Source organism: Eptatretus burgeri, chromosome 3 (assembly GCF_056783735.1).
Source record: "Eptatretus burgeri isolate ZD-2024b chromosome 3, Ebu_testis_v1, whole genome shotgun sequence".
NCBI classification, from domain to species: domain Eukaryota; kingdom Metazoa; phylum Chordata; class Myxini; order Myxiniformes; family Myxinidae; genus Eptatretus; species Eptatretus burgeri.
This window is the reverse complement of record NC_140963.1, coordinates 10,955,743-10,975,555: the sequence shown is the minus strand read 5'-3', so window position 1 is coordinate 10,975,555 and position 19,813 is coordinate 10,955,743. Positions and strand designations below refer to the sequence as shown.

Genomic DNA, 19,813 nt, shown 5'->3' with positions numbered 1-19,813 from the left:
ATAACTAGTACCAGTATTGGTGTAATCAGTGGGTATAACGTATAACCAGCGCCAGTATTGGTGTAACCAGTGGTAGCCAGTGGGTACAACGTTTAACCAGCAACAGTGTTGGGATCATCTGTGGGTGTAACCAGTGGTAGCCAGTGGGTATAATGTTTAACTAGCACCAGTATTTGTGTAAACAGTGGTAGCCAGTGGGTATAATGTTTAACCAGCACCAGTATTTGTGTAACCAGTGGAAGCTAGTGGGTATAAGGTATAACCAGCACCGTTATTGGTGAAACCAGTGGGTATTAGGTACCTGTAGTACCCGCAGTATTTGTGTAACCAGTGGGTATTAGATACCTGTAGTACCCGCAGTATTTGTGTAACCAGTGGGTATTAGGTACCTGTAGTACCCGCAGTATTTGTGTAACTAGTGGGTATTAGGTACCTGTAGTACCCGCAGTATTTGTGTAACCAGTGGGTATTAGGTACCTGTAGTACCCGCAGTATTTGTGTAACCAGTGGGTATTAGGTACCTGTAGTACCCGCAGTGTTTGTGGGCGGTGTGAAGAGACACTGGTAGGTTTGCCCTGAACACGTTTCTCACACCTGGTGTGAAATGGATTATATATTTATTATTCATTCCCCAGATGGCGGGAATGGAGGGCTGTTTGTGACTGGGTGAAGGAACCTGGATCGGCCGATCGTTTATTTACTCGGACTTTCCCTGCGGTCGTCATGGCCGAACCCGCAGTGCCCCACGGTGAGAGAGAGTGCGGTGTTATTACATGTTAAATGGTGTTGAACCAGCTGATGTGGTTCGTTATGTTATAACGGTAAATACCATGGGAAATGGCGGGAACCGACCTGAACCACTGGACACGAGATCCACGCAGGATGTTTCTTTGTTCGTCTCTCTGCCCGGATTGATGAAACGAGTTGTTGTTATACGACCCGAGGTACTCATACGTGTTTATACCTACCTATACCTACCGACATACCGGGGGAGGATTTTTGTCAGTCGCTGACATATTTTCCCCTTGTGGGATCACGTACAGGTATTAAAGGTAAATGTTCATTTCCATCCCTGCGTCACATATTAGAACCATTCCCTTATTGTCCTTCCATTCCTGTGGTGTGGTGTGTGTATGTGTGTGGTGTGTGTGTCAGGTGTGGTGTGTGGTGTGTGTGTGTCTGGTGTGGTGTGTGTATGTGTGTGTGTGGTGTGTGTATGTGTGTGTAGTGTGATGTGGTGTTGTGTTTGTGTGTGTGTGTGTGTGTGTCTGGTGTGTTTGTGTGTCTGGTGTGTTTGTGTGTATGTGTGTCTGGTGTGCTATGTGTGTGTGTCTGGTGTGGTGTGGTGTGTATGTGTGTGTCTGGTGTGGTGTGGTGTGTGTGTGTGTTGTGTCTGGTGTGGTGTGGTGTGTGTGTGTCTGGTGTGGTGTGTGTGTGTGTCTGGTGTGGTGTGTGTGTGTCTGGTGTAGTGTGTGTGTGTGTGTGTGTGTGTCTGGTGTGGTGTGTGTATGTGTGTGTGTGGTGTGGTGTGTGTGTGTGCCCGGTGTGTTTGTGTGTATGTGTGTCTGGTGCGGGATGTGTGTGTGTGTGTGTATGTGTGTGGTGTGGTGTGTGTGTGTGTGTCTGGTGTGATCTGGTGTTGTGTGTGTGTGTGTGTGTGTGTGTGTGTGTGTGTGTGTGTCTGGTGTGTTTGTGTGTATGTGTGTCTGGTGTGGTATGTGTGTGTGTGTGTGTATGTGTGTGGTGTGGTGTGTGTGTGTGTGTCTGGTGTGATGTGGTGTTGTGTGTGTGTGTGTGTGTGTGTGTGTGTGTGTCTGGTGTGGTGTGGTGTGTGTGTATGTGTGTCTGGTGTGCTATGTGTGTGTGTGTCTGGTGTGGTGTGGTTGTGTGGTGTGTTGTGTCTGGTGTGGTGTGTGTGTGTGTGTGTGTGTGAGATCGATACCGGGATCTAGAGAATATGGAATATATATATATATATATATATATATATATATATATATATATATATATATATATATATATATATATATATATATACATATGTCGATCCATCAATGGTAGTCTGCGTGCTGACGTTTAACCGCCGTGCATCAGCTCAGCTTCAGTGTCAGTGTCTGCAAATGGTGTCGGCATTCCCTGTGTGACACGTGATGTTTTCATTCTTATATAATGGACAGTGTTGTGTCAGTTGTAACAGAGGCCTGCATAGATTTTTTTTTTAACTAGGAGTGTGCAGAAGGGCTGGCAGGATGGCTTCGAGGTGTGCACACTCTCCTCTAAGCTGTCTGTCCTCAGTTTGAATCCCGACCCAGCTCTAAACTGCCATCCTGGTGTTTTGCAGGCAGGGTAATTCATGGATGTGTGCACCGTCCCTCGGATGAACGTTAAACTGGGCGCCCCATATGCTGGCCTTAGTCGGTGTACGTTAAATATCCCACGGTGTCCTTGAAGAGTGGGCGAGCTATCACCGGCACCCTGACTTCCTGAGCCGGAGTGGCGACCCAACCAGGATTGTGGCCTCGTAACTGCTTCAGCAGCACAAACGCTCTGCGTAACTCGTAGTACATCATGACGATGATTATGAATATGCAGACGAGTTACTTCAAAGTTAAAACAAGTAAACTTGCACAAGCGTAAGGAGATGCCGACGATTCGAAAGCAATTGCAATTTCAATGAAACCAGTTTACCAGTGGCTTCTTGCAACAGAAGAACAGAGATGGGTCCAAATTAAAAGGATATTGGTATGTATGTGTAATGGGGAGAGTGAGATGTTTCGTACCAAAGTTAAACTCTCTTTGGCAAGTTATCTGTGTACGGTTTGTTCGATGTCATCAAACGTTAATAACACATCTCGTGTTAATAATGCTTGGATCCAAATGAAAGAAGTGGAAAATCTCACTGGAATACCTTTCTTTTCAGGAAGTGTGTGCAGTAGGAGTGAAACGAACAACACTGTGTCATTTAGGTCAAGGGCAGAAGTAAGTAATTGCATGTGAACACTGATGCTGACGTCACTTTGTTGCACTATTGTACAATTTTGAGATTGCATACTTTAGCCGAACCAGTAAAATGAACTCTGCTCAAAAGATAATGCCTCTTATGTTGATACGCCCTCATTCCAGAGTCCTTGGAGGAGTGCACATAGCCTGTTGTGCAACAAATCGTTTGTTACCTGCTACTGTACCATTTTATTAAATTTATGAGAGTTATAACTCACCAGCGGGATATGCTGACTCATTGTAAGCAATAATAAACCGTGCTTCCCCATTGTCTTGGGTCACTCACCTGCATTTATTTATTTTCATTTTATTTTTTTTCTCACTTATTTATATTTTCATTTACAGACTTAGGGTGGTGGGCTTGGGATCCTAGGGTCCTGAGTTCAAATCCCCCTCGGCTGTTGAATTGGTACCAGGTTGGGTTGAGTCTTCTGAGGTCGGCAAAATGAGTGCCAACTTGCTGGTATCCTGTGTCGGAGTGGCGACCCGTCCAGGTTTGTGCCCAATTGCCAAGGATACTGCTTAGGCAGCACCAACGGTCTGCACAGAGTATGATCCCAATGGATGGATGGATTTACGGACTATTTCCGACAGTTCTGTGATTGTTTTTTTTCCACTGGTGTATCGGCTTCGATGTCCGTCGGCGCGCAAAATTTTTGCGGGTCCCTATTTTCGTGCTTCCCTATTTTCTCGGGTCGCTCACCTGCATTTTTATTTTTCATTTATTTATATTTCATTTACGGATGCTTTCCAATGATTCTGTAATTTTTTCCGGTGTATTGGCTTTGATGTCCGTCAGCACGAGAAATTTCAGCTTTCTCCGTCACCTGGAAGGTACCAAACATTAATGTCAGTCAGTCAGTCGGTGGGTGGTTACAATGAGTTTTATGTATTAGATAAGTATACTATATGCTATCGGACTTGTATTTTAATTTTCTAGTCAAACTTCACTTATTACTCATGTGGTAATTACTGAAATACTTCTGCACTTCCATGTTCAAATCTGTCCAGAACCTTTGGATACTTTCAAGAGAGAGAGAGACCACGACGGCCAACGAGAGAGTTCATGGAAGACCTTAGCCCACACAGGCTGGAGGAAAAAGACATAGGAATCATTCTTTGAATTTTTGCTGCTTGCATTTCTGAGCACAATCTAGATTTCCTATGAGCTGCCATTTTGTCTGAATTGTGATATTCTCCAACACTGACAGAGCAAGCAGCTAATTTGATTGGTCAAGATGGTGTAAATGGCATGCTATTTTGTCCAAGTACTCCGAAACTGAAGGTGTTTGGAAGTGACAACAAGACAATTTGTGTTCTACAGCATTCAACTATATTGGTACGGGTTCGGGGATAGCATCATCAGGAGGGGAGTCTCTCGGACCCTCCTCATGATATCGCTAACCTCCGACCCTGAATCTGTCAGCCACAGATAACCCCGCGACCCGACGGGGTTCCTCGCAACTGCGGATGCCGTTTGAAGCCACCATACCTAGCGGGGTCCTCGCTCTTCGTAATCGTGTTACCTTACCAGTGGTTTGGTTACTTTTAACTGGGGAACCGCGCTCTTGACTGCACCCTGTCTACTTTTACTTATGGCTAAGCGAAACTGTGGATGGATGTTGGCTATCTTGGAGCAAATCAGTGGGGCAGAACTTCTCGTCTATCCACTATGCACACACTAAGCCAGACCAATGAAGGACGACGATCACCGGATGACGGGATTGGGGCAAAGCCTTCGGGACCCCCAATCTTTGATAGGAGGGAAACCACGGGGTAACATCCCTGGGTCAGATTGCGGGAGAGTGTGTTGGAGTGGTGCTGAGGTGTCGTCCACCAGACGGCGGTCTCCTTGGGTTAACCTGAGGCGGTCCCTTCGGGTGGGTGCCTGGAATGTCCTATCCCTAAGAGAGGATGATCACCTGTCTCTGTTATCATCTGAGCTCAAGCGTTTGGACATCGGGATTGCAGCTCGTTACGCGATCGTTGCCACACATCGACAGACGTTACTTTTAAGTTACTCATAGGCTGAAAGACGTCGGTATAATGGATCGTCCTTGCGTCAGCGTCCACGGCCACGGCCAGGACACTTATTTGCAGCATTCTTCAAACTTTTCTTCGGCATGACGAGGATGTTCACACTTCGATGTCTAGCTTGGCTATGATTCCAATTGTCCATCGGCAGCGTCTATTTAAAATAGTCGAGTTTGAGCGTTTTAACACGTTCAGAAGAAACGCTTCAAATTTCCAAACCACAGCGTCAAAAAACAAAGGCGAGTGACAGCAATTTAAATCGTTCATTGAAAACAATGAAAATAGCTGAGTGGTACCGTTTAAAAGTCGTTGAGTGTAAAAAACATCCAATTGTTGAGCGCAAGCGTCTACTTTCAATAGTGGAGATGCAGCCATTTAAATCGTTGAGTGGCAGCCTATGAACCTACCCGTGGACACGCGGACGCAAGGAGGATCCATCATAACCCACACCCTCCCCCTCACACCCACCTACTACTGCCAACATGAACAAACTACTACTAATACTAATACTAATACTGATACTGATACTGATACTGCTGACATGGACATCGACTCAAAAAGGACTCGAAAACACTGTTGGGTTCCCTTTTATGAACACCATTTTTATATACCATTTCCCAAAACCGCTGGGAACACGTCTTTATATGGCAGTTGTAACCGAGAAACACGTTAATTTTTTTTTTTTTGTCGACCGGAAGACGTCATTGGAATACGTCTACATACGTCGATGTGTGTTGGGACTACGTAAAGAATTGGTTCAAAGCACGTCAAACATAAGTTAGAAATAAGTTTCGCGCAAAAAAGACATTACCGCGACGTGTTTCGACTTATGAGTAGCTTATAAGTAGCCTTTGTGGACGTGTGTAAGCGTCCGCATATCGTGTGTAAAACTTATCCCCATCGCATGCGGAACGTGTGTCATACGCCGAGTACGTCGTAAAATTTTGAACATGTTTAAAATTTCTTGACGTACTCTACTTACTACGACGTATGATAGCGTACTTTAGCGTTCTACTCACGTATACCAAACTTACTCGTACCGTATTTGACGTGCCCCAACGTTTTAGAAACATTTTTCTTAGGTCGGCATACGTTGGCAAGATCGCCAAGGTGTGACCGTGATGTTGTCACTTCCATTTCTACGGCAGTTATGATTCGAATCGTTGTGCGTCAGCCTTTTAATAGGCTACGTCACGACATCGTCGGCGATGCGTGCAACGCGCTATGCCTAAGTTAGACTATCGTTGGGCATCGGTTGTGTAGGCCGACAACAGGTTCAGCATTCGTTGGTATAAGTTATCTATAACACAACGAAACGTTCTGTGTCCATTACTAATATGTTATGCATACGACCAACTCGTTATGAATACGTCCGAATCTTAAAAAAAAAACATCAAAAGTTCAACGTCAGCCAGCGTTTTACATACATTTTAATACGTTGCCATCGCTGGCTAAAACGTCAAGGTGTGACCGGGCCTTTAGGGTGGCTGGTTCATGGTTTCAGCGCCCACAAGCTCATCGCTGGACTTGGTATTCCAACGCTGGCGGTGTGGCAAAGGAGATTGACCATGTCCTCATTGACGGTCGTTGGAGGATGATCCAGAACTGCAGGGTCTACCGGAGTGCTCAGTTCCTCAATACTGACCACAGGCTTGTTGTAGCAACTCTAAAGCTGCACCTTAAATCCTGGAGAATGGTACCATCCCAGCCGAGGCTGGATGTTGCCAAGCTCAGGGATGAGAGAGTAGCTGAGGAGTTTGCGAACAGGCTGAGTGGACACTTGGGGGGTCTGGGTGCTTTGGGGGGTCCTGAAGAGTTGTGGAGTGCCTTCAAGACCACCGTCCTTGATGTTGCCAGTGGATGCCTTGGAGCTCACCGCAGGGCAAAGAAGAATTTTGTCTCTCAAGGGACACTGGATACCATTGACCAGAGTCGCAGGGCCAGGCTGAATGGCAGAGCTGAGCTGTTCAGGGAGCTGAGGCGTAAAACTGTACGTGCACTGAGGGTGGACATGTGCGAGGAATCTGTGAGGGGGTAGAGCATCACCTGTGGACAGGTGATTCTCGTCCCGCTTACAGGGGAATTCGCGCATTACGTTCATCCAAGCCCATCCCTCGGAGCACTACAGTTCGAGCAGAGAGTGGTAGGCTCTTGACAGAGGAGTCTGAAGTGAAGGCCCGCTGGGCCGGTTACTTTGAGCAGTTGTACCAGGCCGATCCCCCAACTGTCGAGTTGGACGTCAAGGGTGTTACAATCCCTGTTGCTGACCCTCGAATCAACTGTGGTCCACCTACGCTTGTGGAAACACGGGCTGCGGTGAACCAGTTGAAACGGGGCAAAGCTCCAGGGATCTGTGGCATCCATGCTGAACTTCTCAAGGCTGGTGGAAATGCTGCACTCGTGTCGTTGCATGCAGCTTTGTGCTCTGCCTGGAACACAGGCATCATCCCAACTGACTGGAAGAGGGGCCTTGTTGTCCCTCTCTGGAAAGGGAAGGGTGATCGCCAAGACTGCAACAACTACCGAGGGGTGATGCTGCTCTCAGTGCCGGGCAAGGTCTTTGCTCGGATAATTCTCGATAGGGTTCGCCACCATCTGCTTGAGCACCAGTGTCCAGAGCAGTCAGGCTTTACACCAAAGAGGTCAACGATTGACCGTATCCTTGCACTTCGTGTCCTCACCGAACGCAGACGAGAGTTTCGGCAGGGGCTGCTTGCAGCCTATGTTGATCTCTGTAAAGCGTTCGATTCAGTGAATCGGGATGTCCTCTGGAGGATTCTTGGTCTTCGTGGGGTGCCACCAAAACTGATCGATCTGATGTTTGAACTCTACTCTGGTACTGAGAATGCTGTGAAGTGTGGTGGTACCATCTCTGACTTATTTCCTGTTGTTACTGGAGTTCGTCAGGGATGTGTACTTGCCCCCACACTTTTCAGCACTTGTATGGACTGGATTCTAGCGAGGATGTCGGAGAGATCAAGTTGCGGTGCGTCATTTGGGAATGTCAAGATCTCGGACCTTGACTTTGCAGATGATGCAGTCATCTTTGCGGAGACTTTAGACATCCTTTTGGGGGCCCTCGAGGTGCTGAATGAGGAGTCGGAGCCATTGGGATTACGCGTTTCTTGGGTCAAAACTAAGATCCAGGCTTTCGGTGACATCTTAGATGCTGCTGTCCTGTCTGTGTCTGTTTGTGGTGAGGATGTTGAGGTCGTGGAGAGATTCACTTACCTTGGCAGTGATATTCATGTCTCTGCTGGCTGCGAGTCAGAGGTCAATAGACGTCTGGGTCTGGCCTGGGGAGTCATGGATTCACTGGATCATGGGGTGTGGCGCTGCCGGCACCTGTGCGGGAGGACGAAAGTCCGAGTCTTCAGGTCCTTGGTACTTCCAGTCTTGCTCTATGGGTGCGAGACTTGGACTCTGACCAAGGATCTGAGACGGAGACTTAATTCCTTTGGTACCAGGTCTCTTCGGAGAATCCTTGGCTATCGCTGGTCGGATTTTGTGTCCAACGAGCGGTTGCTGAGAGAGACTCGGATGAGATTTGTTACCTGCATAGTCCGTGAGCGTCAGTTGCGGCTGTATGGACATGTGGCTCGTTTTCCTGACTCTGATCCTGCTCACCAGATTCTCTCAGCGAGGGAGCGTGTGTGAGCTCACCATGAGTGGAGGAGGCCAGTGGGTCGACCACGTGCCTCATGGTTGCAACAGGTTGACCATCATCTCAAGGAGATGGGGATGGGCCTGGCATCTGCCTGGGGGATGGCCAGACGGAGGCCCCTGGAGTACCGGCGGAAAGTGGACGCAGCGACGTGCTGTTCTGGCACATGCTCCCATACCTGACCTGACCAGACAGGTTTGAAAGATGCTTACCAAACAAAATGGCAAGCATTTATTTACAGTCAGGCAATCAATGAGCACATAGGGCAAGCAGGCCAGGCACCATAATTTAATGAGGAAAACGTAGATTAGAAATAGATGACAAGATAAGAAGTAGAACGGAGTTTGGTTTTGGCCCCTGGCTTACCTGACAAAGTGGGCTGGCCTGTGTCGATCCCAATATGGAGGGTGGGAAAAGGGGGAGGGGGGAGCGAGGACTGTGGGGGTGTAGATTTGATGTCGGGAGAGGTGTAGCTTTGCGATAATGTAAGCTTAGAGGAAGGGTGTGAGGAGCGAATGAGTGTCTCGCCCTGATAGATCAAGAGGCAAATCGTTGATTGCTCTTTCTTTATTGTTGATACTTTTTGGAAAATTAGTTATTCGTGCCTGTTGTTTGTGTCATTTATGACATCCCTAAAAACAGTTTCCTTTTTTGGAATGATTTTCAATTTTATTTGACTGGCAGACAAGCAGAGTAAAAATAACTACTATCTTCTCTCTGCGCATGCACAATCGGGACAAATTCAGATCCAAAATAGTGCTGAACTACAGGTTCGTTTTCCGATTCATGTTCAAAATATAACATTCATTTGAAATTATGTTGTTCCTTAATGATAGGCTTATGTCTGAACAGACAGACATACAGAATGAACCAATTGCTTAAACCTGCTGTTCGCTTCATGCACGAGGTTAACAAAATCAAAAAAATTGGGTAGTTGAGGGTAAATAAGAAAGTATGAGATGTATGGGAACATTGAAAATTTACCCAGTTTGTATTGTAGGCATTGGGGTCTGCCTCTTACTGGGTGTAAGTATGATTATTTGATAAACTGAATGGCTAACTGAAATTCAGGTTACAATTCTGCTTGAGTCGGTATTGTGCTTGCAGTTGATCATTGCAATTGAATGCAGGTCTTTCTTCTTGCAGCAGAGGCTGAAAGAAGAGTTTGGATCTCAGTCGGTCCACCAGCCTGATTGTTTCCTTCTCCAGTCAGCAACAGTCATTGACAACAAAACTAGCAAAGACATGCACCTCAACGGCAAAACATCTGCACCAAGCAGAGACCTTAGGTAATAGCGTGTAGTCGTGCTGCATACCACAACATTGACTTGTCAGCTGTTATAATTACCTGTTTAATAACAACTTTTCATTCTTCTGTCTTCCAAGTAAAGTAAAAGCACCTCTTCAGAAAGGGAAGAACTTTCAAGCAAGAGAATCACTTCTGGAGTAAGTTCACCACAATACTCTCTTCTAACTTTCATCTTATCTTTGAAATATTTTGCTCATTTCTGAACACTCAAAATTATGTCCAGTTACTGGCCAAAGTATTTCAGAATTTGGCTGTTAATGTGCTGACCCACGTATGGTCTTGTTCTTGTCAACAGGTTGTGATATTGTTTAACGAGTAACATTTCCATCTTGTTTGATTGTTGCATGTCTGTGGCTCCAAAAACAAGTGCAATTGGTGAGACAACTACACACTGGTTTAGTTGTCTCACAAATTGGACTTATTTTTCATCTACATTTCAGACATGCTGGTGGGGATGGAGGAAGTACTTGACTGGTCAAAAGTTTTAGAACACCCCCATTTTTCAGTTTTTACTGAAATTTAAGCAGTTCAAGTGCAGTGAATAACCTGAAATGGTACAAAGCTAAGCGGTAAACTGTCAGAGGTTTAAAAAAAGTTTAGGTTCCCAAAAACTGAAAAATAATGTAAATTTCAGAGTTGCTAAAAAAGGACCTTTTCAGGGAACAAGTAATGGGTTAGCAACTGCAGTTGTTCTGCAGTAATGGAAGTAAATTAAGCCTTGAAAGTTGATGCAAACAATTCCTTCAGGTGTCCCAACTTTTGTTGATTAGTTACAAACCCTTTGTATTCAAGCATTGTTGGAACAGACTGTGTTGCTACACCATGTGAAGTATTATTTGGACAATATTGCACTGCAGAAAGTAGTATACTGCTATCATAATGGTGAGAAAAAGACAATTAACAAAGGAAGACAGACAGACCATTATAACCCTTAAAAGTGTTGGTCTTTCTTTTAGAGAAATTGTAAAGGAAGCCAAGGTGTCGGTGAGTACAGTTTCCTATACCATCAAAAGGCACTTGGAAACTGGAGGAAACTCTGACAGGAAGAGGTCTGGCAGACCCAAAGCCACAACACAATCAGAAGACAAGTTTCTGAGAGTCAACAGCTTGTGTGATAGGTGGCTCACAGGACAGCAGCTTCAAGCACAGCTTAACACTGGTTGAAGTAAGGAAGTCTCAGTTTCAACTGTGAAGAGAAGACTTCGAGCTGCAGGTTTGACAGGTGGAGTGGCAGTAAGAAAGCCATTGCTAAGATGGCAAAATAAGAAAAAGAGGCTTGCCTGGGCCATGAAACACCGCCAGTGGACTACTGAAAACTGGAAGAAGGTCTTATGGACCGATGAATCAAAATTTGAAATCTTCGGTTCATCACGCAGGGTTTTTGTACGCTGTCGAGTAGGCGAAAGGATGGTTCATCAGTGTGACACCAACTGTCAAACATGGAGGAGGAAGCATGATAATCTGGGCCTCTTTTGCTGGATCCAGAGTCGGCGACTTGCTCAGAGTGACTGGCACCCTGAACCAAAAGGTCGACCACAGCATTTTGCAGTGCCATGCAATACCCTCTGGTCTACGCCTAGTTGATCAGGGGTTCATCCTACAGCAAGATAATGACCCAAAACATACCTCCAGGCTATATCAGAACTACCTTAGAAGAAAAGAACAAGACGGTCGGCTTCAAATCATGGAATGGCCAGTACAGTCTCCAGACTTAAACCCCATCGAGCTGGTTTGGAATGAACTGGACAGAAGGGTGAAAGCAAAGGAACCCACAAGTGCAACACATTTGTGGGAACTTCTGCAACAGTGTTGGGAAGAACTTTCCAAACAATATTTGTTTTCCATTGTATGTTAGGGTTGAAACAGAAAGAATGCCACGAGTATGTTCGGCTGTTATATCTGCAAAAAGTGGCTACTTTGATGAGTCAAAAATTTAGATTAAATTTTGTTCAACAAAACGATTCCATGATTTTTTTTTTTTTTTGTAGATTCACATTAAAGATTCACATTAAAGATTCCATGATTAACATTAAAGTTGTTACTATTCTACCCTCAAAGACATCCAGGCACAACCAAGTGAGACTTATTTAAAAAAAAAAAACCAAAATGCACCTATATCAAAAATTTCAATAATTCTGGTTGCCAGACCATCCCTCCGATCAAGTTGTCATTTAAATAATCTATTCCCCATCCCTATGAGATCATAAATCTGAAGTTTCACTTCAATTGATTAAGTGGTTCCAGAGAAAACATTATTTAATATTTTTCTTCAATCCATATGGCTGCCAAACCACGTGACCTCTCAATTATTCCTTAACAAACTTGTACAGCCATGGTTTGGGGAACATTTGTGTAAAGCTTCCCTTCATTTGTTCAGGCACTTTAGAGAAGATTTTTAAATAAAAAAAAATAAAAAAACAATATGGCTACCGAATCACGTGACCAATGACGTCATCAATTTTTTTTTCTTTCTGTGGATCATTTTATACCTAACTGACCATCAAAAATTTTCATACTGATCAGATGTAGTGTTCTGCACATGCAATTATGACGTCATAACAAAGGCACCTATGCCATCATAAATCACACTTATTCCTCATGAGGAGTACTTGCCCTGTGCCAAGTTTCAATTTTTTCGTTGGTGCAGTTTCGGAGATACAAAGGTCCAAATTTTTCTGTTTTTTTCCAACATGGCTGTCACACCACGTGGCCTATGACGTCATCATTATGATTAAAACATTCTAAATGAGTCGTCGCACCTATGTGAAAATTTCGTCTCAATCCGACAAGCGGTTGCGGAGAAAAACACGAAAGTTTTGTGCAGAAAGACAGACAGACAGACAAACAAACGGACCCAAAAGCAATACCCTCTCCTTCGGCGAGGGTAAATATTTTGTCGGCCCGATCCACACTCAGGTATTTCGGACAAACCTCCTCCAATTTCTGGCAAACTGAGGGTGTTTCGGCCATTGGTGTACCATGAAACCATCCTTGTTTGCTTTACTATACATGCACCAAGGTATGGATTGTCGTCGAGGTGTTCTGAGCATTTGGGTTCCCCTTAAAGGACGCTTACTAATGCGATATGGCTGGCTATCCCTCTACCCTCAGGAATTTTGTGATGAACATAATGATCTTCTTGTTGCCCTTCAAGCGATATAGCCAGGAAAATAACAGTTTGGCTCCAAGTGTGGAAGAGGGAAGTTTGGGTGAGGGAGTCTCATGACCTCCTCCCCCCATCCCCCACATTTCAGCAAAAATTCATTGATAATTTAAAACAATTTTAGACCCCACACCAGAGGATTCACCCAACCCCTTGACACCTGAACGAGGCTGGCTACAGCCCTGCCAAGCACAGCAAAATTCATTATTGATTTGAGAACTTGACTTTTCAAAATATTTGAGCTTCTGGGGACCGGAGCCCCCACCACGGCACAGCGCTTCCTCGTCAATTATTCACCACAACGGAGAAGTCCTGGTTAAGTTTAGTCTTCGTCTGACAGAATTTGGAATCCGCAAAATAAATCTGAGCTGTAGAAAATGCCAGCGAATGACCGTTCACTCTTCCTTGTCTGTGCCGCACATGCATCCCTCCGCCCCCGCCAGGCGTACCGCAGCAAGTCCTGCCGTGCGATGGCCACGACGCCATACCCCACACACTACCTACTCCTCATCTCCTCCTACCAACTCCCTCACAGTGTAGTCTCCCAATATTTGAGGTGTCCATTCTTATGTTCCCAATTTCTCTGCTCAGGTTACCACTGTAAGGATGAACATTGTTTGTTTTAAAGGAAATGTTTGTCTCCCACAATGTTTCTGCTTCCTCTGTGGCTCTCCCAGGTTGTTCTCTGTTCCACTTTGACAGTCCCTCCTCTGCTCCAGAGGTGGTGTTGTCATGTATATAAAGAACACTGATGCTCATTGTCCATTCCCCAGAATAGCCCTTCCAAGCCCTTTGTCAAAACTCTGGCTGTGTGTCCCTCTCTACAACCACATCATGTTTGTTTGCGTGTTGTACTCTCCATCCAATGATAACTAGTCTTTATATACCAAAATTTCCTCCAATATGGATAACTTGTAACCATCCATCCCAACTCAGTTCCTCATCTGCAATGATTTCAACTGTCACCATGTCTGGGTGTTGGCTCAGCAACAACTAGTGATGGCCTTGCAGTGAAAGCCTTCTTTGACACTGTGGGTTTGACCCAATCTGTAAACTTCCCAACGCAGATTTCTGAAACTGGTACATCCTCCCTCCTGGATTGAGTAAGGACTTACTTTCTCAGACATGCATGGTCTGATTTTGTTCAAACTTGGCGCAATCACAGTACATGATGGCATACATGTGCTCCTCACTTTATTTTGCAATCTGATCAAAGACGACCGACTGGTAGACCGGCGGCCATTTTAGTCGTATGTAAACGTATGGGCGTGCTCTTTAACTCCATCCAGCAAAAGTACTTAAACAACAGGTGCTATAACATTTTACGGCTTTTTTTTTTACTGGTTTATTCTAATTCTTGCTTTTTCTTTTTTTTCATCTCTTTTACTCTTTATTTCTCTCTTTCTTTATCTACTATCTGTCAAAGGAGAAGTCTATGATTGCAGCAAGTTTTCTGTAAGGCTCACTTGCCTGTGCTATGCCTGGATGGGTTTTTGGGTTGAGTAGTTGCAGCTGATACCTGAATCCTATCCAAGTTCCTCTTGATGAGAGTCTGTGTTTGCTATTTACTTCTTCGGGTTCCTTCTGATGACTCCAATGCAATACTAATGCGATATGGCTGGCTATCCCTCCATATTTGATCTATCCCTCCATATTTGATCTTCTGTTTGATTTGTTTGTGCAGTATAAAATTTTCCTTTAAAATATAAACCCTTGTTAATAAATAAGTCTTAATCGAGGTTTGGTTCAACCTACTGTTGAAAGATAGAATTATAGTGGATTTGGCAGCTGGTATGATGGAAACGAGACTTTTCCTTGGATTTCATCACCTTGTATAATTTGTGTTGACATACTATTTGCTTGTATTTATATGTAAGACATTTAATTCTTGTGTTGTTGGATTTTTTTTTGGGGGGGGGGGGGGGTTGCCCTGATTTAACATTTTAACAGAGAAAGATGTTATCAGGAGATATCACAGAAAATTTTGAACAAGATCAGACACGGAAAGGTTGCTTGAGTAAATATTGTCATACCGAAGCAAATGTAGCAAAATTTTGCCTTTGCATGACGAGGATGATTATTTATGAATCTGACGTGAGGCAATTTTATTTCAGAGAGTTGAAAGTATCCATTCATGATTGTGGTGATATGTAACCTGCTCTATTGTTTTTGGCTGTGCCGGTTACTTGTTTGGGCATTTCCAAAATGGCTTGAAACGTATGACCAGCCATACCCACTCCCACTGTGAGCGAGAGGATTTGTTTTCAGAAGTGGAAATACCACCTTCCTCTGGCAGGGATCAGTGGTTAAGCCATTTACACGATTCCACGTGTACAGGTGAAAATCTCAAGTCGTCTCCTCACGCAAGTCGTGGGGGTAGGGAGAGAATATGTAATTCCCATGACCTTACCATGGGTACCCCAAGCACAAATTCAAAATTTGATGAAGGTCAGCCAAGTCGTTTTCAATTCTATAAGGAACACACATCCAGACATTGCCTTATTTTATATCACAGCTTCGGATGGCAAGAGTTTTGGATTTGATTCAGTGTTTGCATGTATGTATTGCAGTCAGCTGTTGGAGGTGAACCACATCCAGACAATCCAACATATGTTTGTCGCTTTACTCATCCTATTTGTCGTAAGCACTCTCATTGTGGATTATATCGACCAAGGCAGGTATGAACATCTCTGTTGGCATACTTTTACTGTTTTGTTTTTTTTTAATCATTTTTATCGATTTATTTTAATTTTTTTGGAACACAAAATCTTAGCCAATGAAGGAGCATTCTGCTCTATTGTTTGCTCATTCTCATAGATCATGGCAGCATTATAGATGCAACCATTCATTTACATGATTCACTCTTTCATCTCATCATCATGACAACATTCATTCCAACTCTTCCCTAATTTGAATAAAGTGCATGTATCAAATATCAAATACTGTTGTTTACTCAAATCTACCACTTAATGTTTTCAACTTCAGACAAATTGTTACTTGTATTGCATCGCAATTTCTGACGTCGTTCTCACAGCAAGAATTTCTGATCTCAAAGGAAGGTGTAAATTCTAGATATTGCTCAGAAGAAGGGTTAACACTCGAAATGACCACCAAATTTGGTCGATTTCATGAACGCAGTATTCAGAGAACAACCGCTTTCCGGTAGCCTGGAAACAAGTATGAATTGATGCTTAATAACTAATGTATTATCAAAGGCGTCTGCCCGGAGGGTAAGTCCTTTGATTTGATGCAAGAAAAAAAAAATTAGCGCCGAAAGATACTAGTTTTATGAAGCAAAGTTGTTTTTATATCTTAAAATCCTGCACAGATGGCATCACATCAGCAAATATGGCGAAGAAAATGTGCCGATTTTGTTTCAGTGTTTCAGGTCAAATGCCAGACAAGACCAGTAAATTGTGGAGATTTAAATATATTGCTATATCAACATTAACGGTGATTACAATGTATGTTTGCTACTAATTATATGAAATGAAATTGTTATAGTACATACAGTACTCTGTTTGGCTCAGGGATACTGCCGAAATGCTGACATGAATGGGAGCTTACAGTAGATGAATATAGTTTGCTGTCTCAGCACTTGGTGTGTACCAATTGGTGTGTCTTTATATGTGTGAATTTCCACTCTTTACATAACCCACCCACTGAAAATGTACCATGACTGTGCGAAAGGTTGTGACGTTACCAGACAAGGAACCCCGTCATGGGGCGGGAGCAAGGGTGACTGGTGATCGGAAAATTTCCTGTGCTCCCTGCCAATCAGCGTGGGCCAGCGAACCTCGCTCGATGTCCAAGTCACCCAATCTGGAAGCACCAGCCGTGTGGGTCTGCTCTGCTAGTCATGATTTAAAAAAAGGGATACAGCACTGGTAAGAGCGCTTATGGCTGGTGGAAACCATATCTCCTGGGTGCATGCGCTCTTCCTGGTCGAGGTCGTGTCGCTGGTCTTGGCCCCATTGCTGCCTTTGTCATCACCTTCGCCATCGCCTGTTGGTTCCTGCCTTTTGTGCCTGGTCCTTTGCAGTTCGGTAGTGTGTGGCGAGCATCTGGGGAGAGACACCGAGCGCCGTGAGGGTGAACTGGACCTCACCCTGTGCACACAGATTTCGTGCGGGGAGTATGTATCCTCTCCTCTCTGTCTCATCTACTCTTTCTGTCTGTCTCGTTACCCCAAGTGAATGCGCTAAGGCCATATTATTAAGTTCCGTCATGGTTCTGAGGTCAAGAGTGTTGTTTGTCATTAATTTGATATTGTTTAATTGCCTCTTGTGTGGCTGTATCTTCGCAGGGTTCTTCCATTTTCTTCTTAAATCCTTGGTTGTGATTATCATTGTGTGGTCATCGGGAAATTGGCTCCATGGCGTATAGCAAATGTGCACATTAAGTCAGGCGGTTTTGTGTCCATGCATTAAAGCGCATCCATTAGTGAATTGCTGACAAAACTCCACTCATATATTCCTGTCGACAAATTTACCGAGTTCATGTGTCAGAGACGCTGATTCATACCCAACTTATCCAGGCGGACACGGAGACCTTATCGGCCCCAATCTACCAGGTGGTGCGATGGTCTTGAAGACCCATGACCGTTACAATATGCTAAAAATTGGGGAGACGTTTAAATAAAAAAAAATAATGCATTTTTCCCCCATCTGATACTTTACGTAGTCATTCATATGTGTATATATATATATATATATATATATATATATATATATATATATATATATATATATATATATATATATATATATATATATATATATATTGTTGCGAATTCGCGCCCGCCGGCGTGCGAACGGCCACGTAACTCGAATCGCGGCACGTCGCCCACCGGACGGACAATCCCGTCGTGACCCTCTCAGACTAACGCCGGGAACTAGTCACGGGTGGGCCTTTCGGCCTCACCACGATCGTGCCAATCGGCCCCCCGCGTGGGATAGGGTTGCTCGCCAAATTCGACCTACCTAAGTACCCACACGGAGGGTAGACCGGGCGATCGCACCTCGCCGCAGGTCGACTTCGGACACGGGCCACTTTAAGCGACCCGTTCCGTACTATCGGGAGAACCGAGTGGTGTTATCGTCAACCTCGACGGTTCGATTAATTATTGGGCGTATTTAGCCCACGACCAACCCTTTACGTGAAGTAAGATGGAGATTCAATAAAAGAAAAGACGAAGCGAAACGGGAAAAACAGTTCAACATAAAGCACATTTATTCCACGGCAAACGGAAAGCACACATATACAATTATGCACCAAAAGCAAATGTAAAAGTAACACGACAATTCTGCACAAAAAGCAAATGCAACAAAAGAAACACAATGCAGATCTACTACCGACTACCGAGCACACGGCAACACTTATACAGTTTTACTTCACAGACGGCGCCGACAACACATGTACTCCAAAGCAAAAGAAAAAGGGGCCACCCTCATCGACAAGGGGGCAGACGGGCCTGGGACCGAGACCGCGTCGAGCCTACCCGTCTGGTGATGAGCCGCAAAATGGCGGCGGCGCCCCGACTCCGCGGGCCTCGCTGGCACTGCCTGGAATGGGGTGGGAACGGGGCCCCCTTCTCACACTATCTCAGCGCGGGGGGAAACAGGGGGGGGGGGTTGTTGATGCTCGGGGGGTGAGGATATCTGGCTGGCTTGGGTCCCGCGACGAGTGACGCCACTGCGACCTCGACCGCGTTACCGGCCTCCCCTCTCCGCAGCTCCCCGACTCTGACACGAGCGCCGACCTCCACAAAGATTCTTGGCTTCTCCAGCCTCTCCGGACCCCGACAGACACTCTCTTGACTGATTTCGCCGCCGCCACAACTCTCCAACTCTCTTCTCTTCTCAACTCCCTCCAACTGCCTCGATTCGCTCCGCGCTCGGTGCTTTATAGTCCGACAGGAGAAATCATATGTAGATTTTTGGATCAGGAACGGCTCGGGGGCGGAGCCACGCTCGCCCATTGGACGGAGGAAAAGTGGGCATGAATCATTCTTGATCCGCGAATCTGCATATAGCGATTATACTCCGACGCGCCTGGAGGCGGGGCCAAATCGCCCCACGCTCGCTGATAGGACGGAACAGAAGTGGGCGTGAATCATTCTTGATCCGATTTCTCGGAAAGGCTGGTGTTTTTGCACCCGCTGCTCGGTGCGCGCCCTGTACGAGTCCAGTATCGGTGCCCACAAGCGGTGCGGGAATGGCGGTGATGCGATGGTTGCGAGAGCGAGTTGTGACGGTAAAGGTCGTGCCTGTTGGCGTTGTTGTTGTTGTGAAGCGGCGTTGAGGTTGGTGGTTGTTGTGTGAAAACGGTTGTGGAGAAGGTGGATGTTGTTAAGGCGGTTCTGGAGAAGGTGGCTGTGGTTGTCGAGATGCGGTTGGTGGTGGTTGTGGTGGTAGTAATGGCGGTTGGTCCAAAATAAAATAGTAAAAGAAAAACGGCTATCTAAAAGGGTCACAGCCCGAATGAATGACATTTATTCCCTCTAAACAACGGGTTTGGGCTAACTACACATATACTTACAGAGATATCTCACCTACGGGACCTGAATGGTGGTTTGCGAATTTCGTCAACCACAACACTACCCCCTCCCCTTTTTACAGACTCGTCCCGAGTCATCAAATTT

The 19,813-nt window shown here is 45.2% G+C and overlaps 1 protein-coding gene across 6 annotated transcripts in view; it reads left to right on the top strand.

The window, feature by feature from the left end:
• Positions 1-583: 583 nt before the first annotated feature.
• LOC147029392 (sterol O-acyltransferase 1-like) overlaps positions 584-19,813 on the top strand; it is a 65,600-nt gene continuing 46,370 nt past the window's right edge. The window contains exons 1-5 of one of the 6 annotated variants that reach the window (XM_085872426.1): positions 584-748; positions 2,921-2,979; positions 9,845-9,987; positions 10,085-10,144; positions 15,741-15,848. In XM_085872426.1, coding sequence (XP_085728552.1) covers positions 724-748; positions 2,921-2,979; positions 9,845-9,987; positions 10,085-10,144; positions 15,741-15,848 — 395 coding nt within the window. In that variant the 5' untranslated portion in view covers positions 584-723. Of the gene's footprint in view, positions 749-813; positions 945-2,920; positions 2,980-9,828; positions 9,988-10,084; positions 10,145-15,740; positions 15,849-19,813 lie in introns of those variants that run through there. The other 5 variants (XM_085872427.1, XM_085872429.1, XM_085872428.1 and 2 more) reach the window with 5 other exon arrangements.